Raw genomic sequence first — 20690 nt, 5'->3', positions numbered from 1 at the left:
AATTCCCAGGTGATGCACTTTCTTTGAACTCTAGTGTAGCATTCGAGAATCTTATCAGAACAGTCAGAAGAGTCAAGACAGTATTTTCCTGTTTATTTCCAGGACACTGTTGTTCACAGAAAGTATATCACATTGGATTGGAAAACTAAATGAAAAGTTCTCCAGACACCATTCTGGCCCAAGCATGATTGCAACTCTTGCACAATGTGCTTAGATAGCTTAAAAGCACTGCTAAAGCAATGATACCTCTTAACCAAAATGTATGAATCTGCAAGAAATTTTGTTCAGTCAACAACTCCAATTTTAAGGGGTGATGATTTCTCTGAACACCAGTGTAAAAGCTTTTATTCTTTCATGTGAATATTTCCATGTGTTTAAGTAATATAGCAGTGATATAGCACTTTTACTTTAAACACAGTTACGGCACAAATCATGTACTTTAATAATAGAATTTATTGATTAAAGTGTGACATATGTTTCCTAATTGCCTCACATTTGGAGGGTGTGGCTCTACTGCTGTCCACTGTAGATGATGTTGAAAATTATGATTGGCTTATAGGCATTCAATCAAATAAGTCTGTGCATTTGGGTGGAGTCAGAGGACATTAATCATAGATCTATAGCTCCTACAAAAGTTATATCAGTTGAAATAATTGGCAATCTGAAGGGGTTACTGTGTGTAGAGGATGAAACAAAGGTCTTTTACGACAAGAATATCACACAAAATGTTCAAAGCCTGCAGTGAGGTTGTATGTTTTAAAGCTCATATGTGCAGGGGTACATGTGTGAAGAGGCAGGAGGACATACTGACTGACAGAAGAAAGAGGATTTTCTGTCTGTTGCCCAGTGAGAAGCTAATCCTGAGCCTGTGGCTCCGTCTCTCTCTCTCTGATCCCAACACTGTTCCTCAGTCCGCTCTCACTGTGCAGATTGAGTCTCTCTGGACTGAGCTGCAGGAAACTCACCGGCCCTCTGCTGCCTCCTTACTTCAGCTATCCTAAGGTGAGTGATGGACATCCCATCCTTCACTTGTGCAGCTTCTTCACTCATCTGTGTTTCCTACCCACTTATGCACACATGCTTCCTTTAGAGAAGTCTAGTAGTTGTTAGAACATTTGTGTCGAGTGACGTTAAAAGACAATATATAAATCATATATGTATCTGATCACAGTAGGGAGATCAGCTTTCCTCTTAAACTTATATGCAGTTATAGTGCTGTGAGAGTTTGCATACGGAGCTAATTAGAATCAAGACAGCTGAATACTGTCTGACAGAAATAAAGTTTTGTTCCACAGCCTGTTTGCACAGAACAAAAGACTCCAATCTTCTAATCAGCTTTCTGAGCCTTTTGTTTTGTACCAGCTTCTTGGAGGAATTAAGGCCTCTTAAGCTGCCTCCTATTTGAAGGAACCAACCATCTGTCAAGCACTATTTTCTGCTATTTTACTCTTTATCAAACCTCCAGCAGTGTCTTCTACATCTAAATGTGTCTATTGTAGCCTGATTTCATTTATTTTATAAATATCTCCAAGCAAATCCACTCAAAGCAAATCTTTGTTGTATGTCTTTCTACATTTTAAAGGTCAAAGGACACAAATGAACTCACTTTCACCTCTTCATTTAATCTTCTAGTCTCTGATGGAAGTCTCTCTAATCCCACTCACTTTAAAAGGTCCTTCCACCCTTTAACTCTTTCCCCTGACCTTATTGTCACCATTTACACATTATACTGCCTCACCTCTCATCTCTGCTCTTGCTTCTCCTGACAGTCTGTGGTTTCTCCCCATTTTCTCTTGTCAGGATTTTTTTTATACTACAGCACCTGTTAAACCCAATTCCCTTCCTCTCTCATCCTTTCCAGTATTTGTCTGACTCCTCCTCACCATCCACCCACTCGCTATATCTGTTTTCTTGCGGCTTGGCTTGCTTAAGCTCAGCTGACCACCTCAAGGTGTCAGAAAGGATCGTGTGTTGTCCGGGACTGATGCCAACTCTAAGCTGGCACTTCAGCTTAACTTCACCGACCGCTACTATCAGTGCTGCCCTTGTGTGTTATCAGAAAGACAGAAAGGCGACCCACAGCTTAAGACAGATACAGAATTAACATTTGTAATATGGGTAATGTGCAGCAAAGCAGTAGTATCTTACAAAAATTGCTGTATTTTGATTTATTCAGCTGTTTATAGTGTTATATTTATTTTTCACCATTGAATTCTTCGTCCTAAAATAACAGAGAACATAGACTAGAGATAAACTGGCCTACTCTGTTTGATGCACCTGTCATATCTGATGTGCTGAAAGGTGATAGATGAGGTAAAGACACATTATTTTTTTATAGAGCAGTTCCTCTCTCAGCATCCAATCACAGATCATCTGATCACCTGAGCTGGTGGTTCTCTCACAGTGACCAATCAGAAGGCTTCTGTCTGCTCCAGGAATAATCTCATCACACAAACTGCAGGTGTATCTGTTACTTAAGCATTTGATAGCTTAATGCAATTAGCAGTTTTGCCGAAGTATGTGCCTGTGAAGATGCATCTTAATTCGTGTGTAAATTTAACTGTATGGCACAAAATGTAGGACAAAATTTACAGCTTGAACTTTTATCTTAACAAACACTAATAATTGCTTCTTTAATGTTTTCCTCTGACTACAAAATGCTTTAGAATAAAAAGCTTGTAACAATAGCAATAATATTCTATTAGTTGGGACATCAAAAAATGCAGTGAAATAATGTAATGGAAAATATAATGGAAAATCACCGTATCATAAAAGTAGAGCGTTATTTCATTATTAAAATACACCTTATTTTTATTTTTTACATGAGATTATAGGGTTTTTTGTATTATAAGAATATTTACACAATTGAATTTAAATTTAACAATTTATTTTATTTAAAAAGGAAATATTTGTGAAATTCAAAAAGAAAACAGAGAATGTCTTTTCAAAAATTGAAATTCTTTGTTAACTTTACAGCTGGAGGCTTTTAATGTTCATTTAAAATAGAAAAGTAAATTCACAGTCTATGTTAATGCAATCTTACAAAGGTAAACATCTTCATAATCAAAGGGAAAATCTTAGCATTCTAAATTGTGAAATTATAGTTTTTATTTTTATATATATATATATATATATATATATATATATATATATATAGAGAGAGAGAGAGAGAGAGAGAGAGAGTTATATTTTTCTTTCTTTTTTTTTTACAGTGTGTCATGGTCACAGAGAAACAACTGCAACAAATACAAAGAGTAAAACATATTATGAATGCTGCAGCATTGTCATTTAAATAATAAAGCCAAAGCCACTGCTGTCACCAAAATGTATTTAACTGTCCCCCTGTTTGCATGTTCACATACTTATTTTACTGTGAGATTTCTGAAGACAAATACAACACAATCATGTACAAAGTTGTACAACAAACACTCTGCTCAGTTACAGATGATACAGTATAGGACTGTTGACTGGCTCTCCTCTGTGCAGCCTCTGCTTCAACAATCTGATTCCCAATTATCACTTTCCACTGAATGCCAAGACAGGGTGCTGGTAAAGTTCATGCTTGGTTACACCAGTTGCTCAGTGTGCTACAAAGTGGTGAGGCTGAGGCTATAACCAAGACTCACTACAGTAATTATAGGCATTAACACCGAGCTTCACTCACTTACAGTATATTCCCATAGGATGTAACCAGACATGTTTACACCGACACGATGGAAGACTGTAAATTGCAGTGTTATTCCTTTGACCTTTCATCAGGTAATAATCCGGCCCACGTAACCATGGCAAACTCCTTCACCCGCATGATGACCGGCCGTAACACGGCAGTGATGTTGGCCGTGGGAGCTGGTTCTCTGGCATCTGGATACCTCCTGACTGAGAGCGCTGCTGCTGCAGAGAGGAGGAGGCTCTACCCAGCCAGGTAAATAGAATAGAATAGAATAGAATAGAATAGAATAGAATAGAATAGAATAGAATAGAATAGCAATACTTAAAACCTAAATAATTATAACAAATATTTTAAAAAATACTTGATTGATCCCCAAGGGGAAATTCTGTTAAAGCAGTGAGCAGAAAGAGTATAGTGATCAACAAGACAAATGCAAATTAAAAAGAATAAATAAATAGAATATGTGTGTGAGTATTTTTGAGCTCTGCAAAGCGAAGCGAGAAAAGAAAGACTGTCACTGCATGATTTCGCAAAGCCTCCATTTTAAATTGTAGCAACTTGTGTTTGCATATTTGAAAGACTGAATAGCTAAAATGGTTCAAATAAAAGGCACTATATGCATTTATATGTATGGATATATTTACAAAACAGTCACTCTTTTTTGTTTTTATTCCCACTCTATTAGCCACTAAACTTACATTGTGTGGCATGGACACTGGCTAGACTGTGTCTGAACACTGACGTAGCTCTTGATAACTTTCCACAGTGCTGATTTCCCTGACCTGAGGAAGCACAACAACTGCATGGCAGCAGCTCTGACCCCAACCATTTATGCACGCTTGAGGGACAAGGCAACACCCAGCAACTGGACCCTGGACCAGTGCATCCAGACTGGAGTGGACAACCCTGGACACCCCTTCATCAAGACTGTGGGGATGGTAGCCGGAGACGAGGAGAGCTACGAGGTGGGAGTTCCTGTTTGCACTGAGTTGTTGCATCTTCAGCTGAAAAAACTGGGGATACTGAGTGCTTAATTCTTTCCATCAGGTGTTTGCTGAGATCTTTGACCCTGTTATCAAGGACAGACACAACGGCTATGACCCTCGCACAATGAAGCACCCCACTGACCTGGATGCTTCCAAGGTTACACACATTCGTCTCTTCACATCCTTCTTTTCTTAATCACATGGTCTCTCAGCCATCCATAAATTCCCAGATCCACTCCAAACCTAATGCATCTTCCTCCTCAGGTTACCTCGGGAATGTTTGATGAGCACTACGTGCTGTCATCTCGTGTCCGTACTGGTCGCAGCATCCGTGGACTGAGCCTTCCCCCGGCCTGCTCTCGCTCTGAGCGCCGTGAGGTGGAGCGTGTGGTCGTCACGGCTCTGTCTGGCCTGAAGGGAGACCTGTCTGGTCGATACTACAGTCTGGCAGAGATGACTGACAGAGAGCAGCAGCAGCTCATTGATGTTAGTCTCACACACACTTCCACACACACTGAGAAACAAGGCTGCTTTGTGTTCTGTTTTTTTGTTGCCATCTAATGCCCCCCCCCACCGATTCCTCTGTCCCTTCACTGGCCAATCAGGAGCACTTCCTGTTTGATAAACCTGTGTCACCTCTGCTCACGGCAGCTGGGATGGCCAGAGATTGGCCTGATGCTCGTGGGATCTGGTAAGACTGGGAGGAACTCAGTATAAGAGAAGTGCTGCTTTTAGAGAATCTACAAAAGCTGTAGTCACTTAATCACCTAGAAACCTAGTTTTTGAAGCTTCGCAGATTCACTGTCAAATATCTTACACCTGCGGCTGCTCTGTGTAAGGGGTAGCTGGATTTTTAGCTTAGAGAGACAGTTACAGAAGCACAAATAAGACAGCTGGTTATTTGTGACCATCAAAAATTATTTTTCTTCGTGTTATTTGATGACATCTACCAGTCAGTTAGTTGGGGCTTTGTGAAGACTGGCCTACATAAGACACCATTAAGCATCGCCATCATAAACACCAATATGAGAAATGGATTATACAGTTGAATTAGATCACACTGTTTTTCTGTAAAATTATGTAAGAGCAGATTATGTACAAAGCACTGTGCTCCCATTGCTTCAAAGCTTAAAATCACACAAAAACATGTAAATTCAGACTCACTCTCTGCTAGAATTCAGTGTGTTAGTGTTTTCTTTTAGTCCTCTACGTCATTGATATTCTGAAACTTGTACTTGTAGCTCCTCCAGACCCAGAATAGATAGTTATAGTGGATTATGCTGTTTCCTACTATCCTTTAAATGCTGTTAGAACACTCTCCTACTGCAATAGTGTCCGATGAGAGACATGAGATAAAGTCAGTGGCGTTCTGAATGCTTTATTTATCACTGCCACACAGTTAACACACATTACACCAGCAACAACTAACCATTCCTGTTGGCTACTGATTTAATTAAAACTATCATAACACATTTTCCAGACAATGCATGGCCCAATGATAGCCTTTTTAACACTTTATGTCCAATAATTTCCAAAATTGCTTTCTGCACTGGTCCAATTTCACTCTACAAATGAAAAATGTCTCTTCTCATGTCTCACTTCATCCTTTGCCTTCACTACTCTAACTTTGGGATCATTTCCTTTTTGATAAAGTTGCTTTTCTTCCCGGCCTCCTTCCCCACCTGTGCCTTCATAGCCAGCGACTGTCCATTTGTTCTGCTGAATGTGACTGAAAAATATATTTTCTTCTCCAATGATTCATTTGCATGACCTGGTGTGTTGATATAGGCGTATGAATTGGAGCTTAATTCTGCTGTTTCGAAACTCAGGCACAACAACGAGAGGAACTTCTTGATCTGGATCAATGAGGAGGACCACACAAGGATCATATCCATGGAGAAAGGAGGAAACATGAAGAGAGTGTTCGAAAGGTTCTGCAGGGGACTTAAACAGGTGAACATGCCTCAATGTCTTTTTTAAAACAACCTCCTCCCTAAATTATTGCTCTCAAGATTGCATTAAGGCTATAATAAAAAATAAAATTCATTATAGAATTAAGGCCTTATCTGCTCGTAGTGTTTGTCCAAGTAGTTTGTGCTCCAAATTGGCAAAAAATGTCTTTCTTGTCACTTTTAGGTGGAGCATCTAATTCAGGAGAGAGGATGGGAGTTCATGTGGAATGAGCGTCTGGGCTACATCCTCACCTGCCCCTCCAACCTCGGCACTGGGCTCAGGGCTGGTGTGCACATCCGTCTGCCGTTCCTTGCAAAAGTAATGCAGGAATATCACCTCAACTCAACTGCACACACATACACAGAATGACACACAGCCTCCAGTTTATGATTATTATCATTTTAGAGGGTAATTTGTGATGCGTGTGGTGTTTATGATGCAGGACCCTCGCTTCAAAAAGATCCTGGACAACCTGCGACTACAGAAGAGAGGCACGGGAGGTGTGGACACAGCTGCTACCGGGGACACCTTTGACATCTCTAACCTCGACCGTCTGGGCAAATCTGAGGTAAATACATAGTGATTGAAGACAACAGCTAAAGCGAGGAGAAGTCAAAATGAACAGCAGGCACAGAGAGACAGATAGAGCAGAGCACCGCAACAGGTGAAGGCTGTGATAAACCGAACCCCCTGCTGCTCTTTAATCTGTAATCCAGGCAGGGATGTGCCAGTTCAGGTTAAATGACTGCTGTTTCCTGAGCTGAGCCTTTCATGCAGAACTTCCTTACAGGCTGTGTACCAACAGGCGCTACCAGTCAAATGCTAAGGGTTGGGGATGTGTGAGGTCAGGGCTACAGAGGTGTTTCTTCCAGTCGTGCCAAAAGTGGAAGGATTTCTGTGGCAGCTCAGAGGAAGATCCTTCTGAAAGGCTAATGTTAGGGGGCAAAAGTCTGCCGGTAGTCAACTTACCACTGTCTCTAGCTAGAAAGAGCTTTTATACGTATTTATAGTGCAGTTATAGACAACAAGATGTCTTCTGGTGTTGGAGGGGTTGGTGAAAAAGACATCAAGTATCAGGAAACACAAAAGATTTACAGTTAAAGTAGTTCAAAGTAGGCTATTAAAAAATAAAACTAGTCAGCTGCCATGAGATTGAAAGTACCAGTTGTGCATCGTACATAAGAAAGTAACGTAATTTTACTTCTATTTTGAAGGAGTTCAACAACTATAACTACAAACTTTTGCAATCTATCATGTGCAATACATAATAACAAATGCAAATTTATTCAGGAAACAGGGAAATTGTTGAAATTATAATCACTTTATTCCAATCAAAACAGATTTATTTGAACTTCTCCAACCTGTGAGAAGAACTGAAGTCTGAGAGTTCTTGTGAAATTTAATGGAGTCCTGCATAGTCTTGAGAAAAATAAAATTGCTTCAGATTTTATTCCAATCAAAACAGATGATTTCATATATTTGAACTTCTTCCCCCTGTGAGACAGAATAATCACTCAAATCTGTGAGAGTTCTAACAAAATTTAACAAAATCCAGGGTAGTTTGGAGCCTCAGGGACACATCATGGTGAACCACTAAATTAGATAATAATCAGGACCACAGTAGAGCTACTGTATTCTTTCAAATCTACCTGCAAGCCTTGAAACAACTTTGTTCATGCTGATAATAATTGTTTTTAACGCTGCACTCACAGGTGGAGCTGGTCCAGTTAGTGATTGACGGCGTGAACTACCTAATTGAATGTGAGAAGAGGCTGGAGAGGGGGCAGGACATCAAGATCCCCTCCCCGATCCCTCAGTTCAGGAAGTGAACGTCACCTCGGCTGACAATCCTGGAACAGAGCAGCCGCTAAACTGCTCGTCTTACAAGATATTCACGGCATGTATAGCAACCGTACTGACTTACAAGCACAATAAAATCATTACTTGTACGTGAATTCTTAACACAATAAACTCTCATGATGAACTTGGTTGTGTTACTGGCAGGTCTATTATCATATTGGTGTTAAAAAGGACTAACTAACGGGGCAACAGTTGTTGAATACAACTTAGTACATTAACTCAGTTTTTCTTTAATTCTTATTTTGGTCCTTCATTGATAGTGACAGTAGAGAAAGATGAGAAATGTGTAAAGAGAAATTAGGTTAATGACATGCAGCAAAAGAGCCGTATGTGGTCTGTAACCTATGCATTCAGTTATCAGGCTTGGTGAGTTTTCACATTTTTGCTATTTTATATTTACACTCCGCTACATTTCAAAGAGAAATATGCTGTGGTTTATCCCACCACATTCATCCATACTGCTAGAGTAAACAGTTTTCCCAATGAAGAGTTAAAAAAACATATAATATTCTTAGCAAATACAATCCATTGTTAGAAATGAAACTTTTTCAGCTTGTTGGCAGTGTTTACTTGGGATCTATTGTCACATTTCAGATGACTGTTTGTCACACATTTTCCCACGCTGATAACATATTTGTTCTCATTCTTAAGCAAGGTTTGGATTTTTACTTGTATTGCTGCTTCATCCACCACTGTTGGTCAATCAGGTCGAACAAAGTCATGTTTATTTACCTAACAAGTGAGAAAAATAAAAGATTAGATGAGGTTATGAAGCTCATAAAACCGTAACTCCAAGACGCAAATGCGAAACACAACAATAAAACTGAGCAACATTAAGGTCAAATAGAAAAAAACAGGACAACTCAATGGCACACAAACTTCAGCAAATACTTGCCCTCCCCCAGTGCTCTGCTAGTTCCCTCTGCTCCTCAGACAGAGATGGTGTTTTCAGGTCATGGCCGACCACCAGACTTAACAAGGTGGAGATATATTGGACAATAATGTCACGACCTTTGAAACTCTGTAATGAAGTGCTGGCTCCTTCTGATTTTCCTGCACCAAGACTGACAACGAATATATTCCTATCCACTATATATTCTGATGACTGCATTTTAATCTTTGCTTATTAAGAGAATAAATAGATTCTGTAAAAAAAAAAAAAGAAAAAAAAAAGGATAAAATAGTGAGAAAATGATGGCTTGCTCTTGGCATTCAGACCTCACCTGACCCCTACACAACGCCTTTAATCCAGGAGTAAAAGGCCAAGCTCATTACTGACAGACAGACCAGACAGGCCAAACAGAGGTGGGCTGGTTAGTGCCACACACTGCCTGTTTCATCTTATTTACATGCTTAGGCAAAAAAGAATGAGGGGATTACTCTTTATAAATAAAGGCATCCTGCCATGAGAAATTAGTGTTTTAATTATTTGGGTGAGTGGTCCGTTTAAATCCAGTATTTTCAGAGTCGCTCTTCTTTTTCCAGCAGCAGATTAATGACGTAGATCTATTAATGCTATTAGAGATCGTCTGAAGAGCTCAGAAAGTGTGTGTGTCAGTATGACTGTGTTTTAGCAAAGAATTAATGCTGCAATTAATACAGTTTCAATAAGACTACGATTTATTTGATGAGCGCTAAAACTGGTGTTTCTGAGCCGATGTAACCATATCACTTTGAACCAAAAGTTGTGTGTAAACTGGGATTTTTTAAACCACTTTAAGTGTATCTTTTTCATATGTGTAGCATTTCTAAGAAACCTGTGAAAGAACAGCTCTTAAGTAAAGGTTACTGCAGATTGTTTTTGATCTGTAAATAATTAATTAGTTACACATTAACATCTTCAGGTGTGCCAGCCTCAGTCCCTGCTTCACCACAGAAGTGTTCTGGGTAAATATCTTGCACAAATACAAGACAATTATATAATTTCAAGCTAAAGAAACTCATATTTACACTGGCATTATTTTAGAAAATAGCCTGATGATGAATTTGTGGAACTGTAAAGAACCATCCATTATCATGTACAAAAAATAATCAAGATGAAAGGTTGGCTGGTGGACACTCCCCAGATGTGAAGTGACATTAAAACCAGTCGTTGGTGTGAACCCAGTGTGGTTGTGCTTTGCTGGATTATAAAACATGCAAGAACTTGGTTAAGGTTCATTTTACACGAGAGGACTGACGAGTTTTTCAATTCTCTTCACTCTCCCATTCGATCAAAGACTCAAAATGAAGCTGTTCGTATCTTTGGCTTTCATCTGTATGATGCTTTCAGCAGGTAAGAGCAATAAAGAGGAAAAATCAGAATAGAAAGTAATGCTGAAATTGATTTTTCATCAGCATTTGTGAACATTTTACGTTCTTCTTTGCCTGCAGTGTATGGGCTTAAATGTTACACCTGCTGGGGTAGAAACCCTGGCCATTGTAACGACATATGGGAATGTCCTCCCCACTTTGACCGCTGTTCCTCCACCATAGGTAGGTTTAATGTACCAGCATGTGCCTTTAATAGTATGTAGTTTATCTGACGTAATTTACAGTTTTTATCTTTACATCAGTCAAAATCTAGCACATCCACATCAAACCTTATGAACCTGAAATGTTATTCAGTGGTTATTAGCACTTCATAAAATGTACTTAATGCAACTTTTGCTGTATTTCTCTGTGGCAGTTTCTGAAAATTTGATCAACAAACAGTGCATGAAAAGTGACATGTGCGGCATGGATTCTATGTTTGGCATGAGATGCTGTTCTGGAGACCTGTGTAATGGAGCAAAACACAATGGAGTCTTTCTCCCGATCCTTCTAGCACCTTTAGTCATCATTACTCTCTATATTTGAAGCTTAATGTCCCCATTTTTTAATATTTTGTACTGTAAAAATGTATATTTTTTGTGGTTCTTTAAGTTTCTTTAAGTGATCAAAGAACATGCGAGGATGTGTTGATCTTTGAAATATATTTGTAGCTTTAAGGAAGCAGCTGAAATCTACAAACCCTGTGGCCTATTAGAAGACATTTCCTTTTGCACTGTATAACTGTAATTATTTTAATGGTAGCCTTATGTCTTACTCGTGTATATATTTCACAGAGATATATTTAAAATGTTTGTATAAATGGCATCTACCACATATAAACTGGTGTCACAAAATAAATGATAAGCTGTTTGAATAAACAGATGATTTGTTAACTTTCGCTAATGTCTAAATTTCTTTTTCCTTCAAACTGTATATACTGCCCGAAACAGTAGCTGTTTTGTTTCATTAAACAAAATCCAACCAAAAATGCATGAATGCATTCATTCAGGAAAACGGTAGCTATTTCATTTAAATTTTGTTATGTATTTCAGAGGGGGGAAAAAAATTTTGGAAAATATCTCATGAGGGAGGATATTTTGCATTATTCTATGTGTAGTTAAAGAAAGCAGGCAGCAGAGGGCAGCACAGGAGAAATCAAAATTTGGTTCACAAAATCTGTAGATGGTGAGCTTATCAGTGTGAATCAGTTGTCTTAAATAAATTACTATAACATCAGATTTACTTTAACTGCAAATATTTGGCATAGGTTTTGCATAATAATATTATCAAAGAGTGAGTTATATAGGTTATTTTGCATGACTGTCTCTGGAGAATCAGTGTAAACAGTGTTTTGATGTGTGAGTCGTCCATGTAGTGCAAACTTGCAAATTTGGCAGTGTCTTGTTTTGTGAATTTATCCACAATATTTTTCTGTTACCTCTATGCTAAAATATATAAGCTAATGTCATGTAATCATAATCTAGGTGAGTACAAAGTAGCACTGATAAAGTAAAATGTTAGTATGTTAAAATTTATTGTGAGATTTTTTGCAACGTGACAACCAGTGACAGCCATTTGTCACAAGCAGTTCTACTGAAGACGCACATTTGAAATGCATTTCTGGAAGTGAGGCTAAAGCCAAGAAATGCACTTCTAAAAGTAAAGGTCAAGACCACACCAAACTTATTATCAGTTCTGATTTCTATTCAGTATGGTTTGTTACACAGTGACTCCATATATACAAACTTACATTCCCTTATTCAGTGCCCTTTGAGATAATGTGGTTTGCAAAGTAAAAGACAAAACAAAGTGGCAGGAATTTGACCTTGCAGAACAAAACTCCTTTCATGCCTGTGTGTAAACTGTATTTATAGTCAATAGCAGACAAGAAAATCATTCTCTGGCGTTTGTGTGTGGTTTAAATTCCTTTATGTCATCAATAATAGGTAGGAAAGATGTATTGTGAATGTTTTTATTACCTCCCACAAACCTCTTATAGACCTATATTACCAATTTAATCTGAAAAATAATTCAAATGTATCCAAACAAACATAGAAATATCTTCCATGAGTCATGCCGATGCAATAAAAAGCTATTACACTCCGGAAACCCCACACTTGATTACTGTAAATTTAGCTTCATGAGTCATGTTGTCTGTTAGCCAAACAGCCTCAAACTAATACATTTAATAAACAGCTGCAAAATCCTAAAAGACTCTTGAGAGACACAGAACAATAAATAATATTAATAACTGAGGGTCATAAAAGATTCTCATACATTCGAGCAAGTCACATAAAAGCAGTTGGTGAACAACGTATTGTATGTCATGCACTTGATATGTTTTCACTGGGTTCAGCTGCTGGTGTTAACTTGTGAACTAAGTTGATTTAATGCCGCTAAAGAGGCACAAGGAGCCACAGAGGCACATGTAAACACTCAGCACTCACCAGTGAATGCTCAATTATCAGTATAAATGCCACTACCTTTATTCATCTTGCTGTGAAGTAAAGTGGACCCTTGCCATTAGTAATATATGTATGTTTAAATGTCAGTGGGGGGCTATTTGCTTCCAGTCTCTCCAACTCCCAACATGAATCAAGCTGTCATGTAAAAGGATCAAGGTGCTTGATTGTTCTGGCTACTCTGACATCTTAAACCTCAGGATCATATTATTTTTGCTTTGCTGGATTATATTGTGTGGAAAATTAAATTTGTTCTGTTGTATAGTTCTGTAGATGAAAATATATGCATAAAGTTTATTATTATTATGGTTATTGAATAATATGACAAATCTATCTTAATGTGCAGCAATTAATAACAAGACTGTCAGTAATAAACAAAGATCACAGTTTTGTTTAATAATCTCCAGAATATTAATTAAAATGAATTATAGATAGAGAACAGTTTTCACATTAAGCAGTCTTAAAGAGTTTTTTTTAAATATAAGAGCATTGAAGGTGGAACAGGAATGTTTGTTGATTCTCTCTGAAAAATACAACCAACTTTAACTAACGGGTCTACAGTTCTGTCATGAACACCTTTATGCAATAAAGTGCTGCCCAAGGGTGGAAATGAATGCATCCTTGCTACTTTTATATGATAGCTACAGTTGCTTTGCATGTTAAAAACCTGAAAGCTTAAAGGTGGCGCCCCCTGTGGCTTCAGTGTTTAAGATTTCCACCTTAAACCAGCCACCAAGTCCAGCAGAGGGCTTGCTTTTGAAGCTCATTCTCCCTCACTTTCTCTATAAGTGAACCATTGTTATGCAGCAAATTAGGGGAAGACAATACAGATAAATAGTTAATGATTTTTTGGCTAATAGGTATTCCCCAACATTTAGAATTTTTTGGAAATTTTAATTAGAAAGTACAAGCAAAGTTTAAATATGCAAAAGAGATAATATATATCCAAAAAGCCCTAGTTTGCATTAATTTCTGGAACAGATATCTAAATATTAGACAAAACTAGCTTTAATTGTATTGTTTTATTTTACTGGCATATTAGAGTCAAACGTTTTTCATGTTTTCCATGAAAACTCACACTTTCATTCATGTGCTAACATAATTGCACAAGGGTTTTCTAATCATCAATTAGCCTTTCAACACCATTAGCTAACACAATGTAGCATTAGAACACAGGAGTGATGGTTGCTGGAAATGTTCCTCTGTACCCCTATGGAGATATTTTATTAAAAATCAATCATTTCCAGCTAGAATAGTCATTTACCACATCAACAATGTCTAGACTGGATTTCTGATTAATTTAATGTTATCTTCATTGAAAAAACAAATTTTCTTTCAAAGAAATAAGGACATTTCTAAATTACTCTAAACTTTTGAATGGTAGTGTATATACTATATATATGAAAATAAATATGAACAGCATTTGCATAACTACTCTTGCTGCCAGAAAAGGGAGACAAAAATTTCACCCTTTAAGTAAAAATCGGACCATAAAGCATCGGCCTGTAGCATGTTTACACTGTGGTAATTTTACCCAAAGGAGGCTCTGAAGCTGGAAGACAAAGCTCTCAATTTACCACCCAGTTTAGGTTCCAAGTCTCATGTATCACACTCTGAAAGAATGAGAATGTTGTTTCAAGTGCCCAAAATGAATGGCCCCTGTAGGGAAGCTAACGTTTAGTCATAGGATGAGGAACTCGAACATCCGGTGGAAGCTCAGAATAGAGATGCTGCTCCTTTGCATCGAAAAAAGACAGCTGAGGTGGTTCTGGCATCTTACTAGGAGGTCTCCTGGGCACCTTTCTTTGGAGGTTTTCCAGACAAGGTATTCCAGAACTTGCTGGAGGAAAAATTGATCTCATCTATCCTGGGAACATCTTGGGACCCTCCAAGAAGAATTGGAAAGCTTTGCTGGAGAAAAGAACATCTGGAATGACCTGCTTGGCCAGCTGCCACTGTGACTTGAATCTCAGATAAGTGGAAGAAGATGGATGGATGGATGGATGGATGGATGGATGGATGGATGGATGGATGGATGGATAGATGGATGGATGGATCTGATAGCAGAGCAAGGTATTCATGAAGCTATTCAGAATATGTGACACAGTTCAGTCTCATTGTTATGCAAATGCCAGTCAGTAAGGAAGCCACAAAACTCTCTGCAGTAGATGGTGATAGTTGATGATGAGGTTGTGGGTTGATTCTAATATACTCAAAATAAGGACTATTTTCTCAGAGTCAGACCTCATGCAATCAAGACATGTCCTGCAAAGACTTTCAACCTACCTGTCCAAAAATGAATACACCCATCTGGCCTTTTGCATAGTCTTGTCATTGCTTTTTGGTTTGCTCAACAAATGGGTAGCATTTTACCCTTTGAGTTGGGATGTAACTTCCCCCAAAGGGTGAGATTTTAAAAGAAAAGCAGTGACTTGATTATTCCCTCCAGTAAAAACCAAAAACTGAGGGATTCCTAGATGAAACACACTATCTCTCTGTCTGACACCTAAAGAAATAATGGCCAAAAACAAACTGGGATTAAATGCAGTTAATCATAGAATATATACAATGGAGAACAGCTCTTTGGGAGGAGAAGCAGACAAGGAAAATGACGTCAAATAAAACTGTTATGTATTCATTAACCAGTCCAGTGTGAATAAGATCTTGAGTAAACATAATTTCCTCATTCTGTTGCTTCAGTGTTATTAATAACGCAACCATGTCTCATTCTGTACAGGGTCACACATCATCCACATGGACTTGTGACCGCTTTTGACCTGACAGGTGACAAACTCATTACCAGTCAACCATCACTGGTCACTATAAATACTTTACTGACTATTCAAGACAGCTGTGCCCAGTGCTAAAAACAAATAATCACACTCTATTCCTTTCGATGGCATCCCAAAGTGCGTTTCATTCTCTAATGAAGACTGAAAATTGCAACACATCGAGCGAAAAAAGACATCCGCTGGTTAATTGAATCATCACGGCTGAACAGGTTTGAGATTAATTCCACGTAAGGGGAAGATCAAAAGCGAGCCAGTCAGAAGGATGTTGAGGGGGATAAGAGCACTGAGGCTTGTGGGATAATCCCATTAAGAGCTGCACATTCATTCAGAATGAGGATCCACAGCTGTACAGTATACAAGAGATTAGGGTTGAACCATCAATGATGGAGAGGGGTCACACACAAACCTGTAATCTTACAGTTTTAGAACATTGTGTTTTATTCTGTGCTCTCTGAATTAAGCCTTTTAATTATGAATTGAGCATTGATCAACCGAAGCTATTTCAGAGTTTGTCTCTGGAACAGATTGGATTACAAAAATATGAGAAATGCATGCGTCATTGCTTAATACTGATTGCCAAGAACATATTTTAATACAGTAGAATACACATACGTGTTCACATTTACACACATGTAGAGTATATCTTCTCTGACTACACTGCAAGGAACTGATCTAAAATTAGATTTTAGTCTTCTCAGATCTTGAGTTGAAGCATCTGTTTTGAGAACATTTCTGGAATTAATATGTTGGAAGAAATTCACTTTATCATCTGCTACAAAAACAAGGTCATTCGCTCAGTGTCCACATGACATTAGTGATTTCACCACACAGTCTAGCCTTGTGTTTATCAAAACCATCTCCCATTGACAAAGGGCAGCAAAAGCCTGTAATTGAACACACCCTCTGGTGAAAATCTTGTTTGTTTTTTACCCTGATAACATGTACATATTATGTTGTTTTATGTACATTAAGACTTATCATGAGTGAAATAAGCAAAGAACAACAAGGATAGTATTTTCTCCTTGAAACTGCAGTGTCCCAATGACGACATCAAAAACATGTGGACTTCTTGAGTTTTTATACATAACAAACCTAAGGAACCAATCCTGTCAACTTGCAGGGTTGGGGTTTTATGCATCGTTATCCTTCATTTTGATTAAAAAAAACCCTTCTACATATGATATTTTGATCCATAGAGATGAGTTTTTAGGGCCTTAATCAATGACCAGAGAGGAACTTTGAACAAGACAGTCATCAGCGACTTCTGCAGGTATGATGTTTATTACATTCTTATTCCTACTTCTTCTTGTCAGGCTCGTATTTGCTAATTGAAAATCATTGAAATTTCAAATTAGGTGATGCTGATGATTGAAAAGTTAAGGAATCATTAAAGTAATAAAAATTTGAATGTGAAACAATGCAAAATTTCTAATTTGTAATTTAGGTTATATGGGAGCTCTTAAAAAATAAGACTAATGTTGTAATTGACTTTTATTCAATTTAAGCAGATTTCAAGGGTTGTTTATGCTGCCTGTTGATCGATGTAAACTGCATGGTTGGACTAACACAGGCCCAGTGTCTCGCGATACTTAATAATCACACCATGAACTGTCTTGTAAATAGATTTACAAATTCATGCTGGCCTCATGTTGTCTCATGTGGTAATGCTCCATCACGTTTAAAATCTATTACAAACAGAGGATTGAATTAAAGCTTGATCTAAAAATATACATATATTGCACATCAAACTGCAGTATCTGTTAGAAGTACTCACCAAATCTTTCAGCCCTAATCTGTGCCAAATTTTATGGAAATTCGAACTAAAGTGGTGTCATATTTCTGGGTAGGAAATTAAGCTTTCAATCTTCTGGTCTATTTTAAAATCTTTTTAATCAGCACTTAGCACTTTGAGATTTTGCCTGAATGAAAAGTGCATTACAAATGAAATCTAATTATTATTATCAATCAACAGCCCTGATCAAAGCCAAAACTTGTTGCGCATTAAATCTGCACTTTCAATGCAAACAGCCTTTTTACAAATTTCTATTTTAAAAATCCAAATTTAAAATACAATGCTACATATGCATATCACTTATTGTATTAAGACAAGACTGTTTTCAGCTCTAAAGAGAATAGTAGTGATGTGGTTATTGGGTAAGCCAGATCCTGTAGAAACATACCAGTAAACACCAAGTGAATATGCAGTATTAATCTATACTACTATAACGACATTGGAGAAGGCTCAGAAACAGATTGACTTACAAAAGCAGATCTTTAAAAATGTGCTTTGTCATGCAAGTCATATTTAATTTTTAAATTATCAAGGCAATATAAAGAGAAAGACAGCAGGGATGTAAAACTGTAACTCATATTAAATAAGAACAACAGAGAGGTCCGAAAGGAACGTTCCTGCAAGAAATAACATGTACCACAGATTTTTATGACAAAATACTAGAAACAAAAGTAGAAATCTACTTTCATCTATAAATTTGAGATGAAAAAAAACATTTAAATAAATACGTTAAGATCAAAGCTAACATAGTTAGGTCACGAAATAAAATATTTGGCAGACACAATACAAAATACTTACTGACGGCATTAGTTTAATGGGACATTTTCATTAAAGTGGTATTTTTACAGAGAAAGGGATGAGTGTGTGATTGTGTATGTGAATCCTCACAAGTGTATATTATGTGTGTGTATATCTGTGGGTGTGTGATCTCATTCTACAGAGCAGAAGTTATCCAGATTGTTCTCTCTGGTCTTGGGAAGCTCGTTCTGCTCCAGTAGTCGGTACTGGAAGGAGACACGGTTGATGTAGTTCCCACTGGACACCAGCCTCACCACCGAGTTATCACAACCGATCTTCATCTGGGCTGAAAGGCCACCAGGACAAAAACCCAACAAGAGAAACAGATTCTTTACACTGGAGCACTTTAAGGATTGTTGCTCTCTAGACTGCCAATGTATGTGCAAGATAAATGTTAGTTTATTCATACTTGAAGCCTGTTGTTTCTTCTTTTTGTATTTAGCTTAATAAGTTGTACTAAAACTGTATAGTACATAAGAATGGGATTCAGAGTGTAGAAGTTGTTCTTTTAAAGGTTAATTAAGGTGATTTAATCATACACTTCTAACACAAACACTGTGGGCTATTGTTACAGCAAATAGGAGAATACATTAAAGTTTGTTTTTGTCATGTTAAACAGGTGGAATATTTGGTGAGTGCACCATGTGGGATGCTATTATTTTGAAGGACTCAACTGTTGCATAATATATGATAATTAGTAGTAATACACGTATACTATATTCTGAAGTGTTCTCATCATGAGATGACCCTGAACATTGTGTGGGACTATAACAGGGAAGCAGGATTTAGTTTGAATATCTTTGTCAAAACACGTGGCGATAAGCTGAGTAGTTTTCAGTGAAGATCAGTACAAAACCAAAAACAGCGAGACTGCATATCATAGGCTTTAAAGATAGCATAGCACGATATATCACAATACAGCACAGATAGAGACTTCCACAGTTTCATACTGGAGGTAAACTGGATTGTTGCAGACTCACCGAGCCCACTGAGGGAGAAGCAGAGGTCCGCTACAGGGAACATCTTGGAGGTGTCGACCCCATTCCCTCCCAGCAGCTCCACATAGTCACCTGACCCCGAGCAGCCCGACCACAACTGTCTCTGTAGAAAGGATCGCCAAAATATTTTGATGCTGAAGTGCAGCTCAAGCCAGCACATCATTTTCTCAAGTCTGAATGGGAAATTTGCACACACAAAACTAGGTGCCTGTAGAGGGTTTTTGACCAGTGGTGGTGCAAAGTGTTGACAAGCAAGTCCAAGTGTGGCTCACATCTTGTGCCTACTACATATGCACTGTAAATATTAATATTATGGCAGCTGTGGCACCAAAAAAAGCTAAATTATGGAAATTAACTCTCATATATTATAATTTCCCTAACTAAAATGCCGTTCCCAGGATTTACATTTTTTAAAGTCACGTCCTATTTTGATATTTTATTGACATTTTTGTGTATTTCAAAAAACACAGATTTCTTTTACATGAAGAAACACTTGTGATGCAATACACGTTCCTGCTGGTTGGAGAGGTTTCTAGCAACATTTTGTGGCTCTTTAGCTGCTAAATGGTCCATTATATTTACCTGCTAGTTGCTAACTGTCCACTGTAAACAGCTGATGTTCTGAGAGCAGCAAGAGTGAAGCAAAACACCAAAATTTCAGGGTTGACAATAAAACAAGCAACAAAAAATCAGTATAAAGCTTGTAAAGGTGAAGGAAGATGCGGCTTCAACTGAATAATTCTCTGTTGGTTCAAGACTAAAAGTAAACCCTTTTACATGATTGCTTTGTTTTTACATAATATATTGTTAGAAATTTGATTACAGGTGTTTTATACATTCAATATGAGAGGTTAACAATTACACACTGTGACATTTAGTGTTCCAACAGCAGCGTGGCTCAGCAGTCTACTTGCCAAACAAAACATTGACTTTTGGACGGACTCTCCAAAGCCCTGGATGACTTTCAGTGACAATATTTTCAGAAGTTCACTGCCAATATTTTTTTATTGGCTATGCTGTAATGTCCACACACACAATATGGATAAGGTCAGATTACAGAATGTAAACTTTAGCTTGTTAGTACTTT

General features: G+C 37.8%; 2 protein-coding genes across 2 annotated transcripts in view; one reads left to right on the top strand and one right to left on the bottom strand.

Annotated features, from left to right (window-relative positions):
* Positions 1-843: 843 nt before the first annotated feature.
* LOC111564683 (creatine kinase U-type, mitochondrial-like) lies at positions 844-8593 on the top strand. The gene is made up of 10 exons (XM_023264405.3): positions 844-1002; positions 3760-3922; positions 4437-4635; positions 4718-4813; positions 4921-5142; positions 5262-5347; positions 6486-6609; positions 6793-6927; positions 7052-7177; positions 8322-8593. Exons 2-10 carry the CDS (start codon positions 3783-3785, stop codon positions 8436-8438), a joined length of 1245 nt encoding a protein of 414 aa, XP_023120173.1. The 5' UTR covers positions 844-1002; positions 3760-3782; the 3' UTR covers positions 8439-8593.
* A 9703-nt stretch (positions 8594-18296) lies between these two features.
* LOC111564686 (corticotropin-releasing factor-binding protein-like) overlaps positions 18297-20690 on the bottom strand; it is a 110237-nt gene continuing 107843 nt past the window's right edge. Inside the window, exons 8-9 of the mRNA XM_035945525.2 lie at positions 19586-19706; positions 18297-18891 (exon numbers count right to left, since the gene is read on the bottom strand). Of these exons, the coding sequence (XP_035801418.2) occupies positions 18737-18891; positions 19586-19706 (276 nt within the window). The 3' untranslated portion in view covers positions 18297-18736. The remainder of the gene's footprint in view (positions 18892-19585; positions 19707-20690) is intronic.

The sequence above is a fragment of the Amphiprion ocellaris genome, chromosome 6 (assembly GCF_022539595.1).
Source record: "Amphiprion ocellaris isolate individual 3 ecotype Okinawa chromosome 6, ASM2253959v1, whole genome shotgun sequence".
Lineage (NCBI taxonomy): Eukaryota > Metazoa > Chordata > Actinopteri > Pomacentridae > Amphiprion > Amphiprion ocellaris.
Note: the sequence above shows the minus strand (reverse complement) of the source record. Positions and strands in the feature narration are given on the sequence as shown.